The sequence below is a fragment of the Pan troglodytes genome, chromosome 12, assembly GCF_028858775.2.
Source record: "Pan troglodytes isolate AG18354 chromosome 12, NHGRI_mPanTro3-v2.0_pri, whole genome shotgun sequence".
NCBI lineage: Eukaryota > Metazoa > Chordata > Mammalia > Primates > Hominidae > Pan > Pan troglodytes.
The window spans coordinates 26,365,650-26,390,054 of record NC_072410.2 but is presented as its reverse complement, the minus strand read 5'-3'; the positions used below and the strand labels follow the sequence as shown (position 1 = coordinate 26,390,054).

General features: G+C 55.4%; 1 protein-coding gene across 5 annotated transcripts in view; it reads left to right on the top strand.

The window, feature by feature from the left end:
- The window catches only part of FER1L5 (fer-1 like family member 5), a 64,528-nt gene that overhangs the window by 39,205 nt on the left and 918 nt on the right, over nucleotides 1-24,405 (top strand). For 2 of the 5 annotated variants that reach the window (XM_024354534.3, XM_063789574.1), the window contains 32 exons: nucleotides 4,772-4,896; nucleotides 5,768-5,868; nucleotides 6,379-6,556; nucleotides 6,634-6,789; nucleotides 8,250-8,381; nucleotides 9,647-9,810; nucleotides 10,078-10,192; nucleotides 10,921-11,023; nucleotides 11,624-11,787; nucleotides 11,879-12,046; nucleotides 12,259-12,397; nucleotides 12,538-12,615; nucleotides 13,947-14,128; nucleotides 14,352-14,513; nucleotides 14,801-14,905; nucleotides 15,950-16,102; nucleotides 16,183-16,345; nucleotides 16,493-16,518; nucleotides 17,966-18,016; nucleotides 18,100-18,201; nucleotides 18,477-18,596; nucleotides 19,111-19,272; nucleotides 19,485-19,576; nucleotides 19,990-20,160; nucleotides 20,372-20,520; nucleotides 20,772-20,911; nucleotides 22,400-22,488; nucleotides 22,752-22,847; nucleotides 23,046-23,187; nucleotides 23,424-23,523; nucleotides 23,599-23,792; nucleotides 23,969-24,078. In XM_024354534.3, coding sequence (XP_024210302.2) covers nucleotides 4,772-4,896; nucleotides 5,768-5,868; nucleotides 6,379-6,556; nucleotides 6,634-6,789; nucleotides 8,250-8,381; nucleotides 9,647-9,810; nucleotides 10,078-10,192; nucleotides 10,921-11,023; nucleotides 11,624-11,787; nucleotides 11,879-12,046; nucleotides 12,259-12,397; nucleotides 12,538-12,615; nucleotides 13,947-14,128; nucleotides 14,352-14,513; nucleotides 14,801-14,905; nucleotides 15,950-16,102; nucleotides 16,183-16,345; nucleotides 16,493-16,518; nucleotides 17,966-18,016; nucleotides 18,100-18,201; nucleotides 18,477-18,596; nucleotides 19,111-19,272; nucleotides 19,485-19,576; nucleotides 19,990-20,160; nucleotides 20,372-20,520; nucleotides 20,772-20,911; nucleotides 22,400-22,488; nucleotides 22,752-22,847; nucleotides 23,046-23,187; nucleotides 23,424-23,523; nucleotides 23,599-23,792; nucleotides 23,969-24,078 — 4,132 coding nt within the window. Of the gene's footprint in view, nucleotides 1-4,771; nucleotides 4,897-5,767; nucleotides 5,869-6,378; nucleotides 6,557-6,633; nucleotides 6,790-8,249; nucleotides 8,382-9,646; nucleotides 9,811-10,077; nucleotides 10,193-10,920; nucleotides 11,024-11,623; nucleotides 11,788-11,878; nucleotides 12,047-12,258; nucleotides 12,398-12,537; nucleotides 12,616-13,946; nucleotides 14,129-14,351; nucleotides 14,514-14,800; nucleotides 14,906-15,949; nucleotides 16,103-16,182; nucleotides 16,346-16,492; nucleotides 16,519-17,965; nucleotides 18,017-18,099; nucleotides 18,202-18,476; nucleotides 18,597-19,110; nucleotides 19,273-19,484; nucleotides 19,577-19,989; nucleotides 20,161-20,371; nucleotides 20,521-20,771; nucleotides 20,912-22,399; nucleotides 22,489-22,751; nucleotides 22,848-23,045; nucleotides 23,188-23,423; nucleotides 23,524-23,598; nucleotides 23,793-23,902; nucleotides 24,079-24,405 lie in introns of all 5 variants that reach the window. The other 3 variants (XR_010149325.1, XM_024354535.3, XM_063789573.1) reach the window with 3 other exon arrangements.

Genomic DNA, 24,405 nt, shown 5'->3' with positions numbered 1-24,405 from the left:
TCTTACACTTATCTGTATGATTCATTTTGAATTAATTTGCATGTGAATATCCAGTTGTTCAAGCAACATTTGTTAAAAAGACCATCCTTTCCTCATGTGTTTTCCTAGGTTACATGTTAAAATACTTACTCTGTTCCATTGTTTAATTTTCTACATCAGAGGCTCCATTTATGGGTTTAGTGATTCTCCTTGGTTTTATCTGTATCTGTCATTTTCTCCCTGATCCTTTTTTGACCTATTCTTTCCATTTCATTTCGGTTACTTTTCTTATTTCTATCCTTATTTCCATGCCCCTCACTGAATTGTCTGCAGCATCTAATCTCCCGTGGACTACTTATGTTACCTTCCCATCTCTGTTTTTGTTTTTTCTTCTACTTGTTTTCTGAAGTTTGCGGGCTCACATTGCCTCATGAGCTCCTGAGCTCCTTCAGGGAGTGTGTTTTTGCTGGCACTTTCTGCAATCTGCCCCTACTCAGCATGCTTCCCGCTGTCTGTCTTGCTAGTCGTGTCCCGCAGGTGGCTGCTGCTGCTGCGCTTCACCCCTTGGCTTCGGTGGCGGTCACAGTTGCTTTTGGCAGTCCTTACGTGTATTTTGAGTCTGCAGATTATATCTGTCTCCTTGGTTTGCTGAAAACTGAGTTATTTTCCTTCTGCTTGTTGCTTTTGTAAGTTCTCCAAGAGTAGGAGAGGAAAATTGCTGTTGTGTATCCTCACACTGAGAGCCCCAGGCATGCATCTCTGCTTATTTATCATTCCAGTCTTTCACTCAAAGGCCAGGGTCTGAAACTAGTGTCTTCCAAAAATCCCGGAAAATTATATTTTCCCTTTGAAAATTGCCTCTTCCCCACTGTATCTCCTTCCGGAACTCACTCTGTCCTCTGTGGACCTTCTCATTCTGTCCTTCATATTTTTAAATCTCTTCCATATTTTTCATCTTGTCCTCTCTCTGGGCTGCATTCTAGATGATTTCTTCTAGATCTTCATAGAAAGTCCTTAGGTGACCATTCTATTTAAATTACTCGTCATCTCCCTTTTTCCCTTCCCCACTTTTCTCCTTAGCATTTTCCATCTTTGACACACTGTATTTTACATACTGATTTTGGGTGTTTTGCCCCACTATTTTTTAATTTCTTAAGTAAACTTTCAAGTAGAACATACCTATGGAAAAGTACACAAACCAAAGTGTCAAGCTCAGTGAATTATCACAAAGCAAACATGCCCTTGTAATAGCACTCAGATCACGGATCTGGAGCACTCCAGAGGCCCCTGTGCCCACCCCACCCCACCAAGGCCCTCTAGATCATTTGGATCAAAAGGAGCAAGTATCAAGCACGCGTAAATGCAGCCCAAAACACTTTGCTTAACTACAGCCACTCCTCACCTCCATGGCATGACCATAGTTCACTGCAGCCTTGAACTCCTGGCCTCAGCCTCCCAAAGCATTGGGATTGCAGGCGTGAGCCGCTGTGCCCTGCCTCTTTAAAAAATAATTATTATTATTATATAAAAAATCATATGGTGTATTCTTTTGATATCATGGTTTGTATATATATGTAGCCTGTGTAGCCTGAAGAGTGTCCAACAAAAAATTTAATTTAAAGTGGTCTCCAGTAGTTTGTTACCAGCCTGGGTAACACAGAGAGACCCTGTCTCTAATTAGCCAACCATGGTGGCTCATACCTGTAGTCCTAGCTACTCAGGAGGCTGGGGTGGGCTTGAGCCCAGGGGTTTGAGGCTACAATGAGCCGTGATCATGCCACTGCATTGCAGCCTGGGTGACAGAGTGAGACCGTGTCTCAACCAATCAATAAAACAAAGTGGTCATAAATAAATAAATAAAAATAAAGTGGTCCCTGCTTGGCAGTGTCCCAGGTAACTGGAAGAAGCAAGCCAATCCTCTCTGGAGAATGAAACTTTAGCCAGACCTCAGAGAATGCCCACGAAGTTCCAAGAAAGTGAGCAGCTGAGAACCAGTGTTCTCTTTAAAAAATAATTATTATTATTTTTTAAAGATAATTTGTACATTTGATATATGGTTTTGATATGATATAAAAAATCATATCGTGGTTTCTTTTGCTCACTGTTCTATTTGTGCAGTGTGTTCATAGATCCAGATGACATAGGGTATAGTCATAGCTCATTCACTGACTGCTGTGTATTATTCTATTGTGTGAACATACCATAATTTATCCTTTCTACTACTGAGAGATTTTTGAGAGATTATTTTATTTATTTATTTATTTATTTATTTGAGAAGGAGTCTCACTTTGTTGCCCAGGCTGGAGTGCAGTGGCGTTATCTCGGCTCACTGCACCACCTCTCGGGTTCAAGCAATTCTCCTGCCTCAGCCTCCAAAGTAGCTGGGATTACAGGTGCACACCACCACTCCTGGCTAATTTTCATATTTTTAATAGAGACGGGGTTTCACCATGTTGCTCAGCCTGGTCTTGAACTCCTAACCTCAGGTAATCTGCCCACCTCGGCCTCCCAAAGTGCTGGGATTACAGGTGTGAGCCACCATGCCTGGCCCTTTTTTGTTGCTGTTTTCGAGGTGGAGTCTGGCTCTGTTGCCCAGGCTGGAATGCAGTGGTGCAATCTCGGCTCACTGCAACCTGTGCCTCTTGGGTTCAAGTGATTCTCCTGCCTCAGCCTCCCAGGTAGCTGGGATTACAGCTGCCCACCATCACACTCGGCTAATTCTTTTTTTATATTTTTAGTAGAGACAGAGTTTCGCCATGTTGGCCAGGCTGGTCTCAAACTCCAGACCTCAGGTGATCCTCCCGCCTTGGCCTCCCAAAGTGCTGGGATTACAGGCGTGAGCCACCGAACCCGGCCAAGAGATTTTTTGAGAGATATTTTGGCTGTTTCCAACTTTTGGCTATTATGATGAGAGCTGCTATGAACATTTTCTCCATGTGTCTCACTGATGCTGTATATGCCCTTCTGTTGGGCATATACAGGAGCGGAGTTGATGGGTTAGGACTATGTACACTGGTTCTCAGCTGCTCACTTTCTTGGAACTTCGTGGGCATTCTCTGAGGTCTGGCTAAAGTTTCATTCTCCAGAGAGGATTGGCTTGCTTCTTCCAGTTACCTGGGACACTGCCAAGCAGGGACCACTTTATTTTTATTTATTTATTTATGACCACTTTGTTTTATTGATTGGTTGAGACACGGTCTCACTCTGTCACCCAGGCTGCAATGCAGTGGCATGATCACGGCTCATTGTAGCCTCAAACTCCTGGGCTCAAGCCCACCCCAGCCTCCTGAGTAGCTAGGACTACAGGTATGAGCCACTATGGTTGGCTAATTAGAGACAGGGTCTCTCTGTGTTACCCAGGCTGGTAACAAACTACTTGAGACCACTTTAAATTAAATTTTTTGTTGGACACTCTTCAGGCTACACAGATAACATAAGCACCGAATGCCAACATCCATGAGGCCCCACTTGCTACAACTTTTGGGGAAGATTTTCTTCCCCTCCACCCAGAGAGCCACACTGGAGACAGGCAAGCTTCCCCACTGTCCCCTCCTGTGTGATGGGTCAGTTCTCATTCCCCGGCCCCAACGGCTTAGGGTTTGGAGTTTGTGCTCTGCATGGTGTATGACTGCCGTAACAAAGTACTACAAGCCAGGTGGTTTCAGACAACAGAAACTCATTCTTTCATAGGTCTGGAGGCCAGAAGTTCAAAGTCAGGGTGTCAGTGTTGACCCCTGCCGAGGGCTCTGAGGGAGAATCTGGCCATTGGTTTCTGGCGGTTGCTGTGGTCCTTGGTGTTCCTGGGCTCACAGCTGCATCCTGCCTCTGCTCTTGCACAGTGTCTCCCTGTGTCTGTCCTCACTCAACTGCCATCTCTCTGTCTCCCTTCTTATAAGGACCCCAGTCCTTAAGGGCCCACCCTGCTCCAGTATGACCTCATCCTAACACATTACATCTGCAAAGCCCCCCACCCCCCGCCCAAATAAGGCCAGATGCTAAGGTCCTGGGGTTTGGGACTTGAGTATGCCTTTCCGGGGGGGACACAGCCAGTCTGTAGCACATGGGTCCCTGTTAGACTGCCCACCTGGTCAGCCCTAGGCTTTCTCTTCTGCCCCCCATTCCTCCCATAGTCGCCAAAGAAAAGCACAAGTTCTCCAAGAACTTTCCAGAAATTTGGAGAACAAAAGTCAGCTTTGGCTCTCGCTTGCCTCACAGATTTTCTGCATGTTAAATGTTCGTTTTCTGTGGATTTCTGCCTCTAAGGCCAACTCGGCAGCAGTGCGGTTCAGAATCCTCTATGTTTGGTCTCACTTCCACCTCATTTCAATAAGGAACATGGCAAGGGAACCCAGTCTGTGGCACCCATCAGGGGTGTTTATCTATACTTGTTCCCCTTGCCCCCGTCCCACCCAGAGGCGTGCCCCGTGCCCCTACCCCTGGCGTCTCGCTTGAGGTTCAGAACCCAGGGCTCTGGAGCTAGGCGCCTGCGTTATGACCGCCTGGCTATGCCACCTCAGGGAAACTGCTTCCCATTGCTAGCCTGGATTTTCCCACTGGAAACTGGGGACTCTGGAAGGCCATGTGACAATGAAGGGTCAAAGTGCACACATTCTCACATTCTCAGTTGGGCCCCAGCCCAGCCTCCCAGCTGGAGGGCTCCAGTCAGCATTGTTAGCAGGTCGCATCTTTGAGGGTGCAGTGGTCCAGAGAGGTCCTCGGAGGGAGCACAGTGAGAAGAGACCTCCCAGAATCCCCCAGACACCCCATCCCTCCATGTGTCTCTGTGTCTCAGGGAACATCTACCATTATGTGCCCTGGTACAACACCAAGCCTGTCGTGGCTGTGACCTCCAACTGGGAGGACGTCAGCTTCCGCATGAACTGCCTCAACCTCCTCCACTTCACTCGGGACCGCCTGGTGAGTGGTGCGGGAGCCGATGCTGGGAAGGGTTCAGAGTGTGGCTGGGAGACTTGGGAAACTGCATCACAGTGGCAGGAAACTGGTCACACAGCTCATTCATGCATTCATTCCACACTGTTGAGAAGAATGTGCCAGAAGCAGGGTAGGCACTGAAGACACAAAGATCATTAAACACAGCCCCTGTCCTCACTGTCTAGGGAAGTTAGACATGCAGGCAGTGACTGTGCAGTGCAACTAGGGCTATGATGGAGATGCAGGTACCAGGTGCTATAGGGTCAGAGAGAGAAGATGGGGAGAGGAGAGGAAGAGTGGATAGTCAGAGGAGGTGTGCACAAAGGAGATGACACATCAGCAGGGTTTTGAAGAATGCATAGGATTTTGTTGGGGGCTGGGTGGGGGTAGAAGGGAATAACCTGCAAAGCCGCGGCAATGTGCTGGTTTCTGAAGTTCGGCAGGATCGGGGGGAGGCATGGAGGTGACATGAAGATAAGACCATAGAAGCTGGAAGGAGTGAGATCAGAAACTGTCTCAAGTGCCTGTTGGGAGTGTAGTTCTCGGGAGCCACCTGGGGCTGGCACCTCTGGCATGACTTTCTCATGCCTATGTGGAGGTCAGGGCTCTGCACTGCTTTCCCAGTCTTACCCCATCCCGGCTTCTTGCCACCTGTTTCTTCTGTTGGGCAGCAGGAAGGATGTGGGGGGTTCCTAGCCTCGGAGTTGTGGACAACCTTGAACTGATATCACCAGGTTATCCCTCAAAGTTCCCAAGGTCGTGGCTGAAAACATCTTGGGCCAATCAGCCCTGTGGCCTGTCCAGCTGGGCTCCATGCTGAGGCGGGCTCTCTCACCATTTCTCTCCTGCTGGGCAGAAAGCCAACCTGGACACCCTGAAATCCACGCGGAATCCGAAGGATCCAGCTCTCCTCTACCAGTGGGAGAAACTGCTGAGGGAGCTGGCAGAGGACTGCAAGTAGGAGTGGGGGCACTCCGGGATACAGCTGGCCTGGAGCTGAGCCAGATCTGGGCCTGGGGACTCAGCGCAGTGCCCTGAACACCTCCCCCCGCCCTCCTCGGGGAGGAGCACTGCTCAGACCTCTCCCCAGCGGGAAACCCCAAGAGTCGCTTCTCCCTTCCCATTCAGGCCCCCTGACTGCCCCATCAGAATGGTCCCTGCTACCCCACACCCACACCCGAGGCTCCTCTTAAGCCAGCCTGTCCTCTTCCTCCAGACAAGCCCACATAGCCCCACCTCCCTGCAGGCCCTGGGAGGAAGGGAGAGGACTGGATGAGAACCCAGGGCTGGACACACAGCGAGCAGGCTTCCTATGGAGCAGTGGGAAGGGCTCCTGGGCCAGGCCAGCAGCGGATGGGGGCAGGATCTTGAGGCCAGGAGGGGCACGCTGGCCTAAGGCAGGGCAGGAATGGTGACACTGGGAGGCAGTAGAGAGGTCCAGCCCCTGCTACCCTGTCCTGGCCACAGGCACCCTCTGCCCTGCATGACCTATCAGCCCAAAGCCACCAGCCTGGACAGGAAGAGGTGGCAGCTCCGCAGCCTCCTCCTGCAGGAACTGGCCCAAAAGGCCAAGCAAGCCAAGCCCAAGGACATGGTGGCCACAGCGGAGGACTGGCTGTACCGCCTCAACGCCGTGCTCCCTGAGGTGGGTGCTGCACACACTGGCCTGCAGCAGGGCTGGGAGCCAGCCGCGCAGGGCCTGACGTTCTCCCACCTCGGCAGCCCCAGATGGGCCTCCCTGACGTGATGATTTGGCTGGTGGCCAAGGAGCAGCGAGTGGCCTATGCACAGGTGCCTGCCCACTCCATCCTCTTCTCCCCGGCAGGGGCTCTGCACTCCGGCAGGCTCTGTGGGAAGATACAGACACTCTTCCTACAGGTGGGAATCAGGGGCTCCTCAGGGGAGGACAGGGCTGAGAAATGCCCCCAGGGGAGCCCCCTGAACTCGCAGGGCAGCCCCTATGGGGCCTGTTTTCCTGGTCCCTTAACCACGTGGAATGGGGTTGAAACAGTCCCCAGAGGAAGAGAGGGGTCTGTGGCTGTCAGCATGTTGGGTGATGCCAAGTCCATGTACCTCCTAAATGGTCCCCAAATCCACCTCCTCGCTGGGCACGGTGGCTCACAGGTAATCCCAGCACTTTGGGAGGCTGAGGCGGGTGGATCACCTGAGGTCAGGAGTTTGAGACCCAGCCTGACCAACATGGTGAAACCCCGTCTCCACTAAAAATACAAAAAAATCAGCTGGGCATGGTGGCGCATGCTTGTAATCCTAGCTACATGGGAGGCTGAGGCAGGAGAATCGCTTGAACCTGGGAGACGGAGGTTGCAGTGAGCTGAGATCGTGACACTGTTCCAGCCTGGGTGACAGAGCGAGACTCCGTCTCAAAAAAAAAAAAAAAAAACAGAAAACAAATCCACCTCCTCTATCATCCTCATGGCCACCATTTGGTCCAGCCCCTTGTCATCTCTTCCCTGGACCGTGACGGGGTGATCTCCAAAATATTTAATGTCTATAAGGTTTGGTACCAGCCCATCATATCAGATGCAAGCTATAAATAAGACTAAACACCCTGACCACCACCCCCACCCCTGGCTGTGACAGTGGCCTCCCTGCTTCTAATCCTCTCTGGGGGGACGTGGGGGCCACTCCCTCCCCCTTCAGAGACTCCCTGGCTCCCCACTGCCTCCTGGAGAAGGTGCTGCCTTGCCGCCTGGCCCCTGGCCCCTGTTCCTGCATCCATTCTCTCTGGCCCATACTCTCAACAGTAAGGACACTCTGGGCTTTCCTGGCCCCAACTGTACCTGCCCTTTGCCCTCTCCACCAACACGCAAGGCTCCTTCCATGCCCACCAGAGTCCTTCGCATCCCGCAAAAGCCCCTGAGACATGAATCCTGGCTCTGTGTGGCCCTAGGCCAACTCCTGGCCATGCGCAGCCCTCAGCGTGCTGCTCTGTAGAATGGGCCTGGCAATCACCATGCCCTCCTCATGGTGGGGTGTGAGGATCCAGGACTACGATGCACACTGGGCAACTGGCACAGTGCCGGCCCATAACAAGCACACAAGGAATGTCCATCAGTCCCATTATCAACGTCCCTGCTACTCCCTCTGTGAGGCACTCCCAGCCTCTCTGCTTCATGGCTCCCAGGGTGGAGCCACCCCACTCTGGAGGGCAGAACAGAACTCCATGCCATTCACTTACAGCTCCAGCACTCAGCTCAGTGAGGGCCCCGCTCCCAGGGCTCAGGGGGGAAGGGGCAGGTACAGCCCACTTGGGGGGTGGCCGGGGTGGCATTCAGGGTGTTTAGTGCCCCTGTGGGACCGATCGGCCTCTGGCTCAGTACCCAGAGGGTGAAGGACAGAAGGATGTGCTCCCAGCTCACCTCCGGGTCTGCATGTGGCTTGGCAATGTCACAGACAGCAAGGACCTGCAGCTGCTCCGCCAGGGTGACACAGCGGTGTACGCCGAGATGGTGAGTGGTGAGCGGCAGCCCAAGGCCAGGGCAGGCACGCGGGGCTGGGGGTAGGGTGGCCTCGTAGGGAAGAGATGGCCTCCCTGCAGGGGATTTGGCGTGAGAAGGGAGGGTGTAGCTGCAGTAGCCCTGCACTGAAGAGGAAGAAAAAATTCCTGACCGAAACTGAGGGCTAGGAGATAGTCTGCTGGAGGAGGCAGAGATTAAAGCAATCTCGGACACTGCCAGCTCTGGTCTCTTGTTGATGCTCCATACACGTGTGGAGACAAAGGGGGCGACTAAGTGACCTCCGGGGCCTGGTCCCCCTCTACCTGATGCAGGTTTATTCCGAGCTTTCTCCTAGTTCATCAACAGCACGTGAAGTGAGCAAGGCTCTGACTTGCAGGGGCCTCACCCATCACCAACAGGGCAGCCCGGGACCCCTGCAGGCCCCAGTGGGGTCCCAGGACGTGAAGGCCTAGAATGGTAGAGGAGCAGGATCTGAGGCATCTGCCCACGGAACCATCAACCTGGGGAGAGGGCGGGCGGCGGCCAGGGACTGCTCTAGAACCAGAGGAGGGGAGATGTCCTTGGCTCCCCCGGGGAAGGACATGGCTCAGGAAGCCACATGAACAGCAGAGGGGAAATAAGGTTTGAGCGTCAGGCTTTTTAACTTACTGAATTAAAACATACGTTTGCAGTGTCTAAGTTGCATGTGTAGATGGATACATCATAATATGTCTAACCAGCTCCGTAGGTCTTGGAGGCGCAGAGGTGGAGAGCAGTTCAGGGTGCGGGGCAGGGAGCAGGGCCTGCATGCTCAGCGGGCACCAGAGGACTGGGCCGGTGCCTTTGATGCCAGCTCCCTGCTCCCTCGTCACTGCAGACCCTGGGGAGCCTAGCCCTCCTGCACCACTTGACCACCATTGCTGCCTCTGGGCCTTTTCAACCACACTCTCCCTGCTGAGCACTCAGGCCCTGCTCCCTCCCCTTCACCCCAGACCCCTCTCCACCTCTGTGCCTCCAAGCACTACATAGATGTCTTATGATATCTCTGTCCACACATGCAGCATCCACCCCACTCTGCCAGCTGAGTGATCCAGGGCAGGGTTGACCTCTGGGCCTCAGTGCCCTCACCTGTGCAATGGGGACATGGCCCTTTCTTGCCTGGCTACCACATTTTTAGGATGCCCCTGCAGCCCAGAGTCAGGGGGCCCAGGGGAGGCCCATGTCCCCGCACTTTGTGCTAGAGGAGGCAGCCGCCCTGACAAGCTTCCCTCCCCTAGTATGAGAATCAGGCCAAGTATAAAGACCAGTGGGGGCAGCAGGGGCTGTATCACTGCCCCAACTTCTCGGATGTCATGGGGAACAAGACCCTCCCCATGACGGATTTCCAACCACCCCTGGGATGGCACTGGCAGGACAGCTGGACAGTGGAACCTCAGAGAAGGTAAGGCCAGAGGGGGCAGGCCCCACCAGAGGGGACACTTCACCTGGGAGGGCCAGTCCGCGGCAGCCCAGAAAGATGGGTACCTAGCCCCTAAGCCTGGTGCCAGAGGGCCGAGGTGCACCAGGCCAAGGGCCCTGCCCACCACCCTGTCCTGCCCAGAGCAGGTGGGGATGGGATGCCAGGTATGGGAACGCTTGGCCAGCAGAAGACGGCCCCAGGGGCTGCTTGGGGAGTTGTGCTGGGAACTTGGGGTCTCATTACCCCCAGGCTCCTCCTGGACATAGACATCAACAAGAGCCAGGTGCTGGAGGAGGTATATGAGAACCAGGGCCGTGACACCAGAGGGGCCTGGGGGCCTGCCGCCATCCCAAACACAGACGTGGTGAGCAGGGCCGAAGCTGCCTCGGGTTAGGGGGCAAGCAAGGCCACCAGGCGGGGTGCCTTGGAAGCTGGGGGTCCCAGTGGAAAGGGTCTGAGCCCTATGCCCTGCACTATGTGTGGGGCCCCGGGTGAGCGCACCAGCCCTCAGGCACTCTCCCTCAGCACTGATGGGGTGAGGGGTTTGTAGAAATACCTTAAATAAGACTGAGAAACAACAAAAGGGAGGCAATGTTTCTTCCTAGGCCTCCTTCAAAGGTGCTGCTTACCCCGAAGGAGAGAATCTGCTTGGGGTAGGCTAACCCAGCACTGTCCAGTAGAACTTTCTGTGATGATGGAAATCTTCTATATCTGCACGTGTGGCTATTGAGTGCTTAAAATGGGGCACTAGTGAGATGAAGGAATTAAACTTTGAATTTTAACTCATTTAAGCTAGAGTAGCCCCAGGCGGCTGGTGGCTACTGTATTGGGTAGTGTGGGTTTAACTGATCTCAAAAGCATGCTAGTCTCCCCTTTACAATGAGGAGGAGCAGTTTCCAGCGCAGAAAGGCAGGTCCTTGGAGCATATTCAGTGATGGCTCTGGTGGTATGAGGTGTGGCAAGCACAGTCTGGCCCGGAGTGGGAGGCTGCTGCGGCCACAGCAGGCACGCACACAGGTGTGGGAAGAGGGAGGGAGGGCAGCCTCCTCCCAGCTCATGTGCCCCTCGCTCGCCCTCTCTGTCCACCTGCAGAATGGACAGCCCATGGAGGCCCGGGAGAACGTGAAGTGCCCCCAAGGCTGGCACTTTAAGAAGGACTGGGTGGTGGAGCTGAACCACGCAGTGGACAGTAAGGGTCAGTCGTTTGGTCAGGGTTGGGATCGGGAGAGACCAGGGCCTCAAAATCACGGCAGCCAGCAGGGTGGGATCAGAGCAGCCAAGCCCTCCGTGGGATACGCCTAAATTCCTGGGGCCCCCTGGCCTCCAGAGCTGGGTCTCCAGCGTTTCCTTACACATGGGCCCCAGTTTTGAGACAGCACAGGCCCTCGGTGTGTCCTGAAGCCTGGCCCAGAGCAAGGCGTGGCAGATGCTGGTGAACAGGAGGCTATCACGTGATGGCTGAATTCACCCACAGCAGCTCCAGGGCAGGAATGATGATGGGCTGCAAGTCTCAAGGTCCGGGCTCAAGATGCAAGCTTTGCTGCTTATGGGCTGTGTGGCTTTGTGCGAGTCACAGGACTTCTCTGAGTCTCACCTGCTTCATTTGTAAGTTGGGCAGCTGGGCCCAGGCCACTCAGGTGACACAGTGTAGCCACACTCTCCTTTCCACACCTCAGGGCCAGAGACCTGGATGTGAGGGAAGTAATGCCCCTCTAGGGCCTGTCTCCCGGGCTTGTCCAGGCCTCCCAACCTGCGGGCACCTGAGGACTCAGAGGCCATGGTCCACCCACCGCAGGCTGGGAGTATGGAGTGGGGATCCCACCGTCGGGCCTGCCCCAGGTCTGGAGCCCGGTGGAGAAGACCTACCACTCGTGCCGCCGCCGGCGCTGGGCGCGTGTGCGCTTCAGGAACCATGGGGAGCTGAGCCACGAGCAGGAGACCCTCTCCTTCCTGCAGCTGGTGAGGGGTCGATGGGCGCCCTGGCTGGGACTGCGGGCAGGGCCGCCTTGGCTGCTGCAGGAACACAACCCTGCTCTCCTCCCCACCACAGGGCCTGGCCAAGGGCGAGGAGGAGGGCTGGGAGTATGACACCTTCGGCTCCAAGTTCCACCTCAACCCTCAGCCCCAGAGCCGGTTCCGCCGCCGCTGCTGGCGCCGCAGGCTGGCCCCCAACAAGGACAAGGGCATCGCGCCCATATTCCTCCTGGAGGGGTCCTTGGTAAAGCCTCACAGGCTGGGTGATGCCTGCCTGTAACCCCACCTCCCAGAGAAGCCAGGGCCTGGCCTGGCTGGGGCGCTGATTGCGGAGGAAGGGCCTCTGTTCCTCAGGCTTGCGAGGGTGGCAGTGTGAGGGAGGAGGGTGACTGGGCCTGGGCTAGAGGAAACAGGAGCAGCACCCAAGAGCCTCAGGGGAGACTGTCCTGGGTGCAGGCTATGGATCTGAAATACCATGCTGGGAAGGAAGAGGACAGCAAGACATGGCCATGGGGTCTGGACAGACAGTTCAGGGACCCCCAGAGGCAGGACACCCGGCCCCCCAACTTGCCCTTCATCTACTGCACCTTCAATAGTAAGCACTGACTTGGGAGTCTACTTGAATGGCCCCAGAGGCCAGTACCCGAGGGCAGGGGGTGGGGACAGGGTGGGGGCAGTCAGAGGGAGCCGCTGGGGTCCTGGGGCAGGTGACAGGCATGGCTTCTCTTTCCCCAGAGCCCCACTACTACCAGCTCTTCTGCTACATCTACCAGGCCCGGAACCTGGTGTCCAATCAGATCGTGACATTCCAAGGTAGGTGGCAGGCAGCCTTGTCCCCAGCTGAGGACAAGGCCTCAGGGAGGAGAGCAGGGTCGTGTTCCTGCAGCAGCCAAGGCAGCCCTGCTTGCAGTCCCAGCCAGGGCCCCTGCCTGTCAGCCCCTCACCAGCTGCAAGCCTTGTCCCTGGGTCCTGGTGTCAGCTGCTCAGCAGTGTAAAGACAGGGGCATGGATGAGGGTGACAAAGACGCAGACCCCTCTCCCAAGCAGCTCATGGTCCTGGTTTGGGGAAAAGACACAAAACAAAGACTATGAGGCAGGGCTGCTCTTGAGGCGTGACCCCAGTGCTGTGGAATTAGAAGTGGGAGCTGAGAGGGCTCCATCCCAGTGGTGGCCACTTAGCTGGGCATGGAAGAGGGAGGAGCTTGTCTGGCAGTTACTAGTGGGGCATGAGGGCAAGAGAGAGGGCAGTATGCTTGGGAACCATGTATCACTCGTGTTTGGACAGAGGCGGAGGGGCCTGTGGGGAGGGCCTGTCCTTGGTCCTGTGAGGACGCCCCAGTGAAAGTTTCAGGAGACAAGCCACGTGCTCCAGCCTGGTCCTTATTGCTGTTTGTAGGGAGTGGGGACAGTAGGTGGCAGGGCTCCAAGGGAGCTGTGTCCCTTGGGCTTCACCACCCACATCGAGAGGCCCATGTGACGCTCCCTGATGCCAAGCCACTTGCTGCTGCCATGAAAGGGCAGCCACAGAGCCGGGCGCGGTGACTCACACCTGTAATTCCTGCACTTTGGGAGGCCAAGGTGGGCCGATCATGAGGTCAGGAATTCGAGACCAACCTGGCCAACATGGTGAAACCCCGTCTCTACTAAAAATACAAAAATTAGCCGGGCGTGGTGGCGGGCAGCTGTAATCCCAGCTATTCGGGAGGCTGAGGCAGGAGGATTGCTTGAACCCAGGAGGCAGAGGTTGCAGTGAGCCGAGATGTGCCACTGCACTCCAGCCTGGGCAAAAGAGAAACTCTGACTCAAAAAAAAAAAAAAAGAGAGAGAAAAAAAAGAAAGGGCAGTCACAAGTGGCCTCGTCCCTAGAACTCCTCCAGAGGATCCCCTGCCCTCCATCTCTGTGAGGCCCAGGCTTCAACCCTGGGAGGCATACGGAACTCGTGGATGGGACCAGATGATGCCTGGCCTCTGGTGACAGGCCCCGGTGCTCTGCAGCTGACTCTGAGGGGGCCTCTGGGAGGCCTCAGTGGCTGCCCTGCCTGACCCTCCTGGGCCCCACTGGGTCCAGTGGCTGCAGCAGCAGAGGAGAGGAAAGCCCTTCTTCCCAGCTCAAGACACTGCTACCTCCTCCTCTACCCCTCCAGCGCCCTTCATTCGGGTGGTCTTCCTGAACCACAGCCAGTGCACCCAAACCCTGAGGAGCTCTGCAGGCCCCACATGGGCCCAGACACTCATCTTCCAGCACCTCCTTCTGTACGAGAATCCGCAGGACACCAAAGAGAGCCCACCGCTTGTGGTGCTGGAGCTGTGGCAGCGTGACTTCTGGGTAAGTTGGGCTGGGCAGAGCAAGGGGAAGAGGACCTACCTCACAGAGTGGCTGAGGGGATTTATTTTAGATGAAAATGTATGGAAAGTGCTCCCATGAGGCCTGACGTGCAGACAGCACCATGGAAATTCACCTGCCAGCTGTTGCCCTTGCCTTGAGAAGCCCAGACAGAGCTGGGCCCTGCCAGCATGGCCTCCATGCTTTGTGAACTTCCCCCCTCCAGGGCAAGGAGAGCTTGTGGGGACGGAGCATGTGGCCCCCACTGGTCTGGCTGGATCTCCAGGACCGGATCCTGCCCCCCATGAGGTGGCATCCCCTTGTAAAGGAGTTGGGGAAGGAAGAGGGCGAGATCTTGGCATCCTGTGAGCTGATCCTCCAGACTGAGGTATTGGGAGAGAGGGCCTGGCTGGGAAGTGTGGCACTCAGTGCCCCTCCCCGTCCCACCCCCAGCCAGCGGGGGCCAACTCCACCCTGTCAGGAAATGCCTGGGGCCCAGGATCCCGAGCTGTGGGCTTGGTGACGCTGGCCTGACCAGCCTCTCCCCTAAGTCCCCCTGCCAGCCCCTACCCATGGGGCTCTGGGCTCGGTGAGGCCTCTGAGGGACCTGCTTGAGGTGGGGGTGAGGGCAGCAGGACCAGCCCAGAGGGCCTCATGCTCCCTGCCCTCCCCCAGAAGCTTGGAGAGAAGCAGCTGCCTATCTTAAGCGTTCCCTGGAAGAATGGGGCATACACACTCCCCAAGAGCATCCAGCCCACGATAAAGAGGATGGCCATTGAGGTGCTGGCGATGTGGGATGGGGACGGTGGGCAGGACAGGCGGGGGTGGTCTGGAGTGCGCTGCAGCCTTCTGCTGGTCCTCCCTGACTACTGGATCCAAAGCTCACACCCCGAGAAAGACTACCTGGGAGGTGGAGGGAGACAGGAGAGAAACGAAGAGGTTCTGGTGTAACACTGGAAATAATTTTACCACAAACCTCTGCAGTGAGGAGTAGGCAAAGGGCTGTAGCATGCATGATCACTTGTCGGACTCACGCTGCCCCTGCGCAGTAGCAACTACTTTGCAGAGAAGGAAATAGAGGCTCCAAGAGATAACACATTCCACGCACAGTGATGCAGGGACTAACTGACAGGGCCATTTAGGCCCAGCCCTGTCTGACTGCAGATGCCAGGATGTTGCTCACCTCTCTTCTGAGAGTAGCATGAGGGTCCTCATTCAGAAGCTGTGTGCCCTGCCGCAAATGTGGCAAAGAGCACAAGACGGTCAGGCCTCTGGGACTGAAGGCTTCCCCAAGATCAGGCAACTTGGCTGGTTCCCGCTTTAGGCCCCAAGGAGGCCCAAAGTCAGCGTGCAGCTATTTCCTGGCAGGATGCCAGGTCACTGAATGGCCATGGGGTCCTCAATGAGCTAGATGGCACAGGGGCCCTGAGAAATCCAGGCACTTCCTGCTTCTTCAGGCCTCAGAGGCAGTCGGCTTCAGGAACTCCTACCTGAGAACTGATGAGGCCAGACAAGGCAGCGGGTGAGGAGGGGCAATGCCTGCGGGCTATGGAGGTCAGTGGAGGATGCAGCCAGTGGCCGGAGGGCACCTCCCTCATGGGTTGGGGGACAGCGTCCCAGCCCCGAGGACAAGCACTGATCCCTCACAGGACGGGGAAGCCTGTCCTTGTGCGCCTTCAGACACTGGCTCCTCTGCAGCCCCATTCCCTGGCCCTGCAGGCTCCTGCTGCACCGCTATTGCCCCTCAGCCCCCTTCTCTGGCCAGGACCCCATTACAGAGGCGCTGCCTGCCCCTTGTCCTGCCCTCCTTCTTTGTTCTGGTAGATCCTGGCCTGGGGCCTTCGGAACATGAAGAAGGCGAGCTCCCCCCAGCTCCTGGTGGAATTCGGGGAAGAGTCCCTGAGGACAGAACCCATCAGGGACTTTCAGACCAACCCCAACTTCCCCGAGTCCGAGTCTGTCCTAGTCCTCACAGTGGTAAGAGGCCCCAGGGCAGGGGCTGGGCAGCCCTCTTCTTCTGTGGGTCTCACGCTCCCCACGTCTCCTCGGGATTGCAGCTCATGCCGACGGAGGAGGCCTATGCACTGCCCCTCGTGGTGAAGGTGGTAGACAACTGGGCCTTCGGCCAGCAGATCGTGACGGGCCAGGCCAACATCGACTTCCTCCAGCCCTACTTCTGTGACCCCTGGGCTCAAGACTATATGCACCCAAAGCTTCCAAGTACGGCCCTTCCTCCGTGCCTTTCCCCAGGCCTCACAAGCGAGCCTTCACTGGGAGTGGGGCAGGCCCTGCTCCCCCGTGGGGTTGGTGCTTCCTCCTCAGCCCTCTCCCCATCCTGAGACTCGTCCCTGCGCTCTCCCCGCACAGCGCTGTCTGAGAAGAAGCACCAAGACGTAAGTAAGGGCTGCAGGCCCACCTTCTCCCATACTGTTGACGGGGTATAACCCTTGGGCCTAAGGAGGGGTGTCCATTAAACAGTCTGGATACCCGTGCCCAACTGTGAGGCCCACCTCGCTCTGTAGGGTCCTCAGCCTATAGGGTCTCTGTAGGTCTCTAAGCCTGACTGCATGTTAGAATCATCTGAGAGTTTTTGATTTTTTTAAACTTTTCAATCTTTTTTTTTTTGAGACACAGTTTTGCTCTTGTTGCCCAGGCTGGAGTGCAGTGGCACAATCTTGGCTCACTGCAACCTCCGCCTCCCGGGTTCAAGAGGTTCTCCTGCCTCAGCCTCTTGAGCAGCTGGGATTACAGGTGCCCGCCACCACGCACGGCTAATTTTTTGTATTTTTAGTAGAGACAGGGTTTCATCATGTTGGCCAGGCTGGTCTCGAACTCTTGTCCTCAGGTGACGCACCCACCTCGGCCTCCCAAAGTGTAGCAATTACAGGCGTGAGCCACCATGCCCGGCCTTAAATCTTAAAAAAAATTTTTTTTGGCTGGGTGCAGTGGCTCACATCTGTAATCCCAGCACTTTGGGAGGCTGAGGCGGGCACGTTACTTAAGGTCACGAGTTCAAGACCGGCCTGGCCAACACGGTGAAACCCCATCTCTACTAAAAATACAAAAAAAAATCAGCTGAGCATGCTGGCGCATACCTGTAATTCTAGCTACTATGGAGGCTGAGGCACAAGAATCGCTTGAACCCCAGAGGTGGAGGTTGCAGTGAATCAAGATCCCACCACTGCACTCCAGCCTAGGCAACAGAGTGAGACTTCCATCCCCCACTTAAAAAAAAATTTATAGAGACAGGGATCTTGCTATGTTGCCCAGGCTGTTCTTGAACTCCTTAGCTCAAGCGATCCTCCCACCTTGGCCTCCCAAAGTGCTGAGGTTACTCAGCCTCACCTGAGAGTTTTAAAACTCCTGAGGCCTAAGCCACTGATCTATTCTATCAGAATTGCTGAGGTAGGACCCAGGCATCAACATTTTTTCCAACCCCTTCCACACAGGTGATTCCAATGTGCTTTCAGGGTCCCCAACTATTGCTCTAAAGTGGCACTTGTCAAACCTGAATGTGCAGGAATCCTCCAGACATCGTCACCAAAAGCAGACTCTTAGTAGGTCAGGGTGGGGCTTGAGGTTCTGTATTTCTGAGCCCCTTCCAGAATCCAGAATCCAGAATCCAGTCTGCAGCTATGGGCAATGAGGACATTGAACTATCTGTCCCCTCCTTCTTGCTCCCTAGATCCCATTTCTAAAGACCCCTGAATTAAAAGGTCTATGTGAAAGGCAAGGGCAAGGGCACCAGGGAAGCTCTGGCCTTGACCCCCTCTCTCCTCTCTGAAGTCAGAGCCCATGAGTGAGCTATGGCTTTCCCTTGCTCACCCTCTCCTTTTTCAGTTCCTAGGCTACCTCTACAGAAAGTTCTGGTTCAAGTCCAGTAAAGCAGAGGTGATGAAGGCTCAGCCCCATTCAGTGCAGGGAGGTGGGGGGCTGCCCCTGCCCGAGGCCAGAATGATCCTCTTCTCTGCCAGGATGAGTATGAGCATGAGGTGGACTGGTGGAGCAAGCTGTTCTGGGCCACAGATGAGCACAAGTCCCTGAAGTACAAGTACAAAGACTACCACACCCTCAAGGTTTGAAGGAGGGAAGAAATGGGATGGAATCAAATCTCCCACTGGAGGAGGCCAGCAGAGCTAGCCTTGATTCCTCTGGGAAGCCTCAAGTGGGAGGGTTCCCGCACTGTCTCCCAGAGACAGCTCCAGCTGCCACCCTGTCTGAAGCACACAGTGCTGGCCCCAGGGCCGCTGACTGCCAGATGCTTTGGAGTGAGACCTGGGAGCTGGTGGTCCCTCCATCGCCTAATCACGGGAACAGTCTCCACCAGCCAGGGTTCCACACACCTCTGCAGGTGTATGAGTGTGAGCTGGAGGCTGTGCCAGCCTTCCAGGGCCTGCAGGACTTCTGCCAGACCTTCAAACTCTACCAGGAGCAGCCCAAGTTGGACAGCCCCGTGGTAGGGGAGTTCAAGGTGTGTGTCCACCCCAGCTTAGCTGCCCCTGTCTCCTTGTGCACCTTCTGTCCCTGGAAAACGAATAAAAGCCCTGGCTCTATATGCTCATTGTGAAGATGGAGCAGGGCTTGAGAACGTTCTGGGAGTGGAGGAGCAGAGATTCGCCTCCACAGGAACTCGGGGAGCGCTCCCCTTCCCCTCCCCACCCTGGCCTATGCTGGCCTCCCAAGGCTGCAAAGCCACAGAGAACAAGCCCGAACCTGAAGGGATAGATGGGGTGGAATGAGTCCACAGCGGCACAGACGGGGAACTCACCTACTGACTGCGGTTCCTTTGCCAACACCCTGTTTCAACATAGTGGGCCCTGCTGAACACCTTCTGTACCTGCCTCCACTGTCCTCATGGCCTTCTATCCCTGCCACCCTCAGCCCAACCCTCTCTCTCCTGAACATGGGCTGGGGCACCTCCCAGAGGGCTTTACAGAGCTGGCCAGCACTGCCAGGCTGGGCCCCCAACACCCTCCCCCCGCCAGGGCCTTTTCCGCATCTACCCCTTTCCTGAGAATCCAGAAGCCCCAAAGCCCCCGCTGCAGTTCTTGGTTTGGCCAGAGAGAGAGGACTTCCCCCAGCCGTGCTTGGTGCGGGTGTACGTGGTACGAGCCATCAACCTGCAGCCCCAGGACTACAATGGCCTGGTAAAGAACAGTACCTGCCCCACACAGGTGCCCCGCACGCTCCCCTCAACCCATCTCTGGGAGCCCCCTCCGACTGCTGACACACAGAATGCCAACTCCCCATAGGCTCCGTGTGGTGCAAGGGGCTTGTTTCCACCCTCCTCCCACCCTCCCTGACAAACCTGGACGGCCTCCCCAGTTCCTATCCTTCCCCCACTTGTATCTGACCCCAGTGTGACCCTTATGTGATCCTGAAACTGGGCAAGACAGAGCTTGGCAACCGGGACATGTACCAGCCCAACACTCTGGATCCCATCTTTGGCACGTGAGCTGCCCCAACCCCCAAGACCCCTTCTCCACTCCTATCCACACCACACTGGAAGTCGGCCGGAGAAGGCACAGAACTCTGGCACTCCTGTCCAGCCTCCAAGTTCCTACCACAGCGTCTTACATGCCCTGGTGCTCAACAGATAGAAGACAAATATATGGGTGGGCCGGTTCTACCCTGTTTCTCACTCTGGCTGGGAGGGGAGCTCAGAGCCCCACACCAGGCCTATCCAAAGTTATTTTCAACCATAACCAGGGGATGGCGATTGGCAGAAGGCAGCCTGCCCCATGCTCTGCTCTCCACAATCTCCATGAACAAACAAGGGGCCTACGGGGCCGAGACACCGGTGAGGGAGGGGGGCACAGAGGCACTGCCCACATCCTCTGCAGTCTCCAACACCTCACCCCTAGGATGTTTGAACTCACCTGCAACATACCCCTGGAGAAGGACCTAGAGATCCAGCTCTATGACTTCGACCTATTTTCACCTGATGATAAGATAGGAACCACAGTCATCGACCTTGAAAACCGACTCCTATCTGGCTTTGGAGCTCATTGTGGGCTCTCCAAATCCTACTGCCAGTGAGAGTGGGCCCGTCTGGGGGAAGGGAGTCAGGTGGGGTGGAAGAGTGAGCCTACAGCTCCCTTGGGAGAAGCCTGCATCCTGGGCAGGAACCAGGGCCCAGACCTGCCCAGTCTCCACCCAAGCTTCCACCCGTCGTCAACCTGCAGCTCACAGCAGTGTTCTTCAGGACCCAAACCTCCAGACCTCTTCCTCTCACATCCCCCACAGGTCAGGGCCCTTTAGATGGCGGGATCAGATGCCCCCAAGCTACCTCCTAGAACGCTATGCCAAGCGGAAAGGGCTACCTCCGCCTCTGTTCAGTCCTGAGGAAGATGCTGTTTTCTATAACGGGAAAAAGTTCAAGCTGCAAAGCTTTGGTGAGCAGCACAGAACACTAGCAGAAAGCACAGACACAGGCCTCTGGAAGCTGTGAGGCTCCAGAATGGAAGAGCTGCAGACTCGGGGGAGAAAGGGGAGGACAAGGAAAGAGCTCCCTGGAGCCAAAGAGCAGCCCATCCCTTTCCCCTTCATTCCTACCCAGGCTGCGGTCGGGAGGGTAAGAGCCTACCTAGGAGATAGGAAGGCTAATGACCTCGCAATCCCCTCCTTCCATCCCCCTCCAAACCAGAGCCCAAAACCCCTACTGTTCATGGTTTGGGACCCAAGAAGGAACGCCTTGCACTGTACCTCCTGCACACCCAGGGGCTGGTACCTGAGCACGTGGAGACCCGCACACTGTACAGCGACAGCCAGCCAGGCATCGACCAGGTATGAGACTGGAGGGGCCACTCCTGGCTCCTACAGGAGGAGCTAGATCAGGAGACAGGGGTGCCTGTCCACCCAGGACATAGTCCACGAGAGGGGAAGGACAGGCCAAACATTTGGTAATGTACATGCACAGAAGACAAGCATGCTGTGCACATTAATAAGCAAGAAGTTCTGGTGGTGTCACTTAGAATGGAGAATTTCAGAGCTGGAAAGGTCATCTACAAGAAACAGAGGCCATGCGCCAGCTGTGGGAGGCACCAGGGAGCCCTACCAGTCAATGTCTCCATTGCCTTAAGTCTCTCCCGAGGGGTGGGAAGGTGGCGCTCAGGTCAGACAGCGCAGACATGACAACGCGGGTTCTGGCTGTTAATTGTAGGCTGTGTCTTCTTCACAGCAAATAACCCCAAACAGAGAAATAAAAATCCCCAAACGCACCTAATTATCATTCACTCTGCAGCCACCATAATGGCTCATCTCATTCTCTAAACTTCTCAAGCTCATACCACATTCCAGACAGAAAGTCCTCTGCTGAGCAAAATTTTTAAAAAACCATTCCCACAGGCCAGGTGCGGTGGCTCACGCCTGTAATCCCAGCCTGTGGGAGGCTGAGGCGGGCAGATCACTTGAGGCCAGGAGTTTGAGACCACCCTGGCCAACATGGCAAAACCTCTTTACTAAAAATACAAAAATTAGCTGGGCATGGTGGTGGGTGCCTGTAATCCCAGCTACTCAGGAGGCTTAGGCACGAGAATCACTTGAGCCTGAGAGGCAGAGGCTGCAGTGAGCTGAGATCATGCCACTGCACTGCAGCCTGGTGACAGAGGGAAACTCTGTTTCAAAAAACAAATAAAAAACCATTCTCATTAAACCTGTTTTCTCAAATGGGTCAACTTCAGAAGAATATAATGAGGTCAGGTAGTCTGAAAGGCAGAACGTATTTGTGTATTCTTCAATGTTGGCAGTTCTCCCCTTTTTCTTTCCTTTTCTCCTCCTTTTCATCCCTTACCTTCTTTCCTCTGTACGTGTGGCTAGCTTACTACCCTTAGGTTGTAGTTCATAACATAAAACGACCTGAAAATCTGGACTGGTATCTAGTTTCCTCATACTCGAGGCTATCAAGCAACACCAAGCTGCTTGATAAATGAAGCCCCAACTCCGATCTGGATCCCCGTCCAGACAGGCCATCTAGCATGACCTAGGGAGTGGCATTCACCCTTCCAGACCTGTCGTCCTAAGTGGAATCCCAGCACCATGCCATCAGCCCCAAAGCTACCGTGTCCCAATCTCCCTGCACTACTCTCTCAGCCAAAAGAAAGGGGGAAGCTGGTGCGTGGTCGCCTGCGGCCTCACAGATATCTCTGTACCCCACCCCTCGGTGTTGGGAACACAACCTCAACAGACCTCAGAACCTGGGACAGGGAACCCCAGGCCAGCCTGCTGAGAACAGAGGCTAGCAACCCCCAACCAGTCAATGTATCCCGGCTCTAGGGAAAGGTGCAAATGTGGGTGGACATCTTCCCCAAGAAGCTGGGGCCTCCTGGCCCCCAAGTCAACATCAACCCCAGAAAGCCTAAACGGTGAGTGACAGCCTACTTCCCAACTGCTGCATTTCACAGTTCAGAACTCCCCCCAGTGCAGGGCACCACTGTCCTCAGGTACTGAGCTGCAGTAATTCATTTCTCTATTGGGAAGAGAGGAAGCTCTACTGGGAGCTTTCTTCCCCTGAATTCCCCACACTGAGCAAAAACATACAGGGCAGCCCTGCAGGCTTCTCTGCCCTCACTGAGGCTGCAGCTGGGGAGCTCCTCCTCAGCAAAGCCTCAGAGCACAGTGGCCACAGGTATGAGCTGCGATGCATCATCTGGAAGACTGCCAATGTGGACCTGGTGGATGACAATTTAAGTAGAGAGAAGACGAGCGACATCTACATCAAAGGGTAGGGAAGAGGAGTCAGGCTCCGGCAGAGCCCCTCAGTTCCCCAGTTCTGTCATCCTGCTGGCACGGCCCAGTCCTGAATGGGACACCTCTCCATCCAGCTCTGCCTGGCGTCGGCTGGGCAGCCCTCCCCATGGGGCTCCAGCTGGGGGATGGGGCCAATGCACATGAGCCACAGGTGATAGGACTCTGGCCCCAGGTGGTTATACGGGCTGGAGAAGGACATGCAGAAGACAGACATCCACTACCACTCGCTGACTGGGGAGGCCGACTTCAACTGGCGGTTCGTCTTTACCATGGACTACCTGGCGGCGGAGCGCATGTGTGTCCAGAGCCAGAAGGTAACAGGCCTGGGGCGTGAGGGGCAACAGGCCACAACAAACAGACCCAGGCTCCTGGAGCTCCTCCCCCCACCCCTCCAGAGGCTTGCAATCTGTCCCAGAACATCAGAAACATGTCCTCAGGTGGAAACCCTCTTCCTTGATAGTCTATCACTGCTGGGTGGAGGGCCACGGAGGGGTGCAAGGGAAACGTCCAGGAGACAGGCCGGTAACACGCCCTTCCGCCATTTCCCCAGGATTACATATGGAGCCTGGATGCCACGTCCATGAAGTTCCCAGCCCGACTTATCATCCAGGTCTGGGACAATGACATCTTCTCCCCCGACGACTTCCTAGGTGAGGTCCTGACACAGGGCTTGTGACCACAGGACAGGGAGCTCCTCCTTGCTGATGTCATTTTTCTGGGCTCAGGGGTCCTGGAGCTGGATTTGTCTGACATGCCCCTCCCGGCTCGGCACGCCAAGCAGTGCTCCATCAGGATGATGGACGCCGACCCCAAGTGGCCCTATTTCGTCCAATACAAGCACTTCTCCCTCTTTAAGAAGAAGACTGTGACTGGCTGGTGGCCTTGCCAGGTCCTCGATGGTGGCAAATGGCGCTTGTCGGTAGGAGCTGGGGAGTGTCTACTGATTAGGGCTGCTATGCCACATGTCCTGGCTCTAACAGACATCTAGGGACCTAGCTAAATCCCTTTTCCTTTCTTGATCCCGGGAAGAGGTCCTAAAACTACCCGGCTCCTGCTGTCTGCACTCAGCCTCCCCCTCACCCATGGTGTTCCCAGGGCAAGGTGAAGATGAGCCTGGAGATTCTGTCAGAGAAGGAAGCCTTAATCAAGCCAGCCGGGCGAGGCCAGTCGGAACCCAACCAGTACCCCACACTTCATCCTCCCCTGTAAGGGTCCTTGGGGCAAAAGCACCAGATCTTTCTTGCTCCTCAGTGTGTATGGGGTGGTGACCAGTGGGCCTACCATGGAGAGGTGGTAATTACCTCCCACCCCACAGCTCTGTGCTCAGTTACAATCAGCAAAGAACAGACTTGGGGTGAGGGTTGGAGTAAGCAAAAGTTGCTTTTTTTTTTTTTTTTTTGAGATAATTGTCTCACTCTGTCACCCAGGCTGGAGTGTGGTGGCACAATCTCTGCTCACTGCAACCTCTGCCTCCTGGGTTCAAGCGATTCTCCTGCCTCAGCCTCCTGAGTAGCTGGGATAACAGGCACATG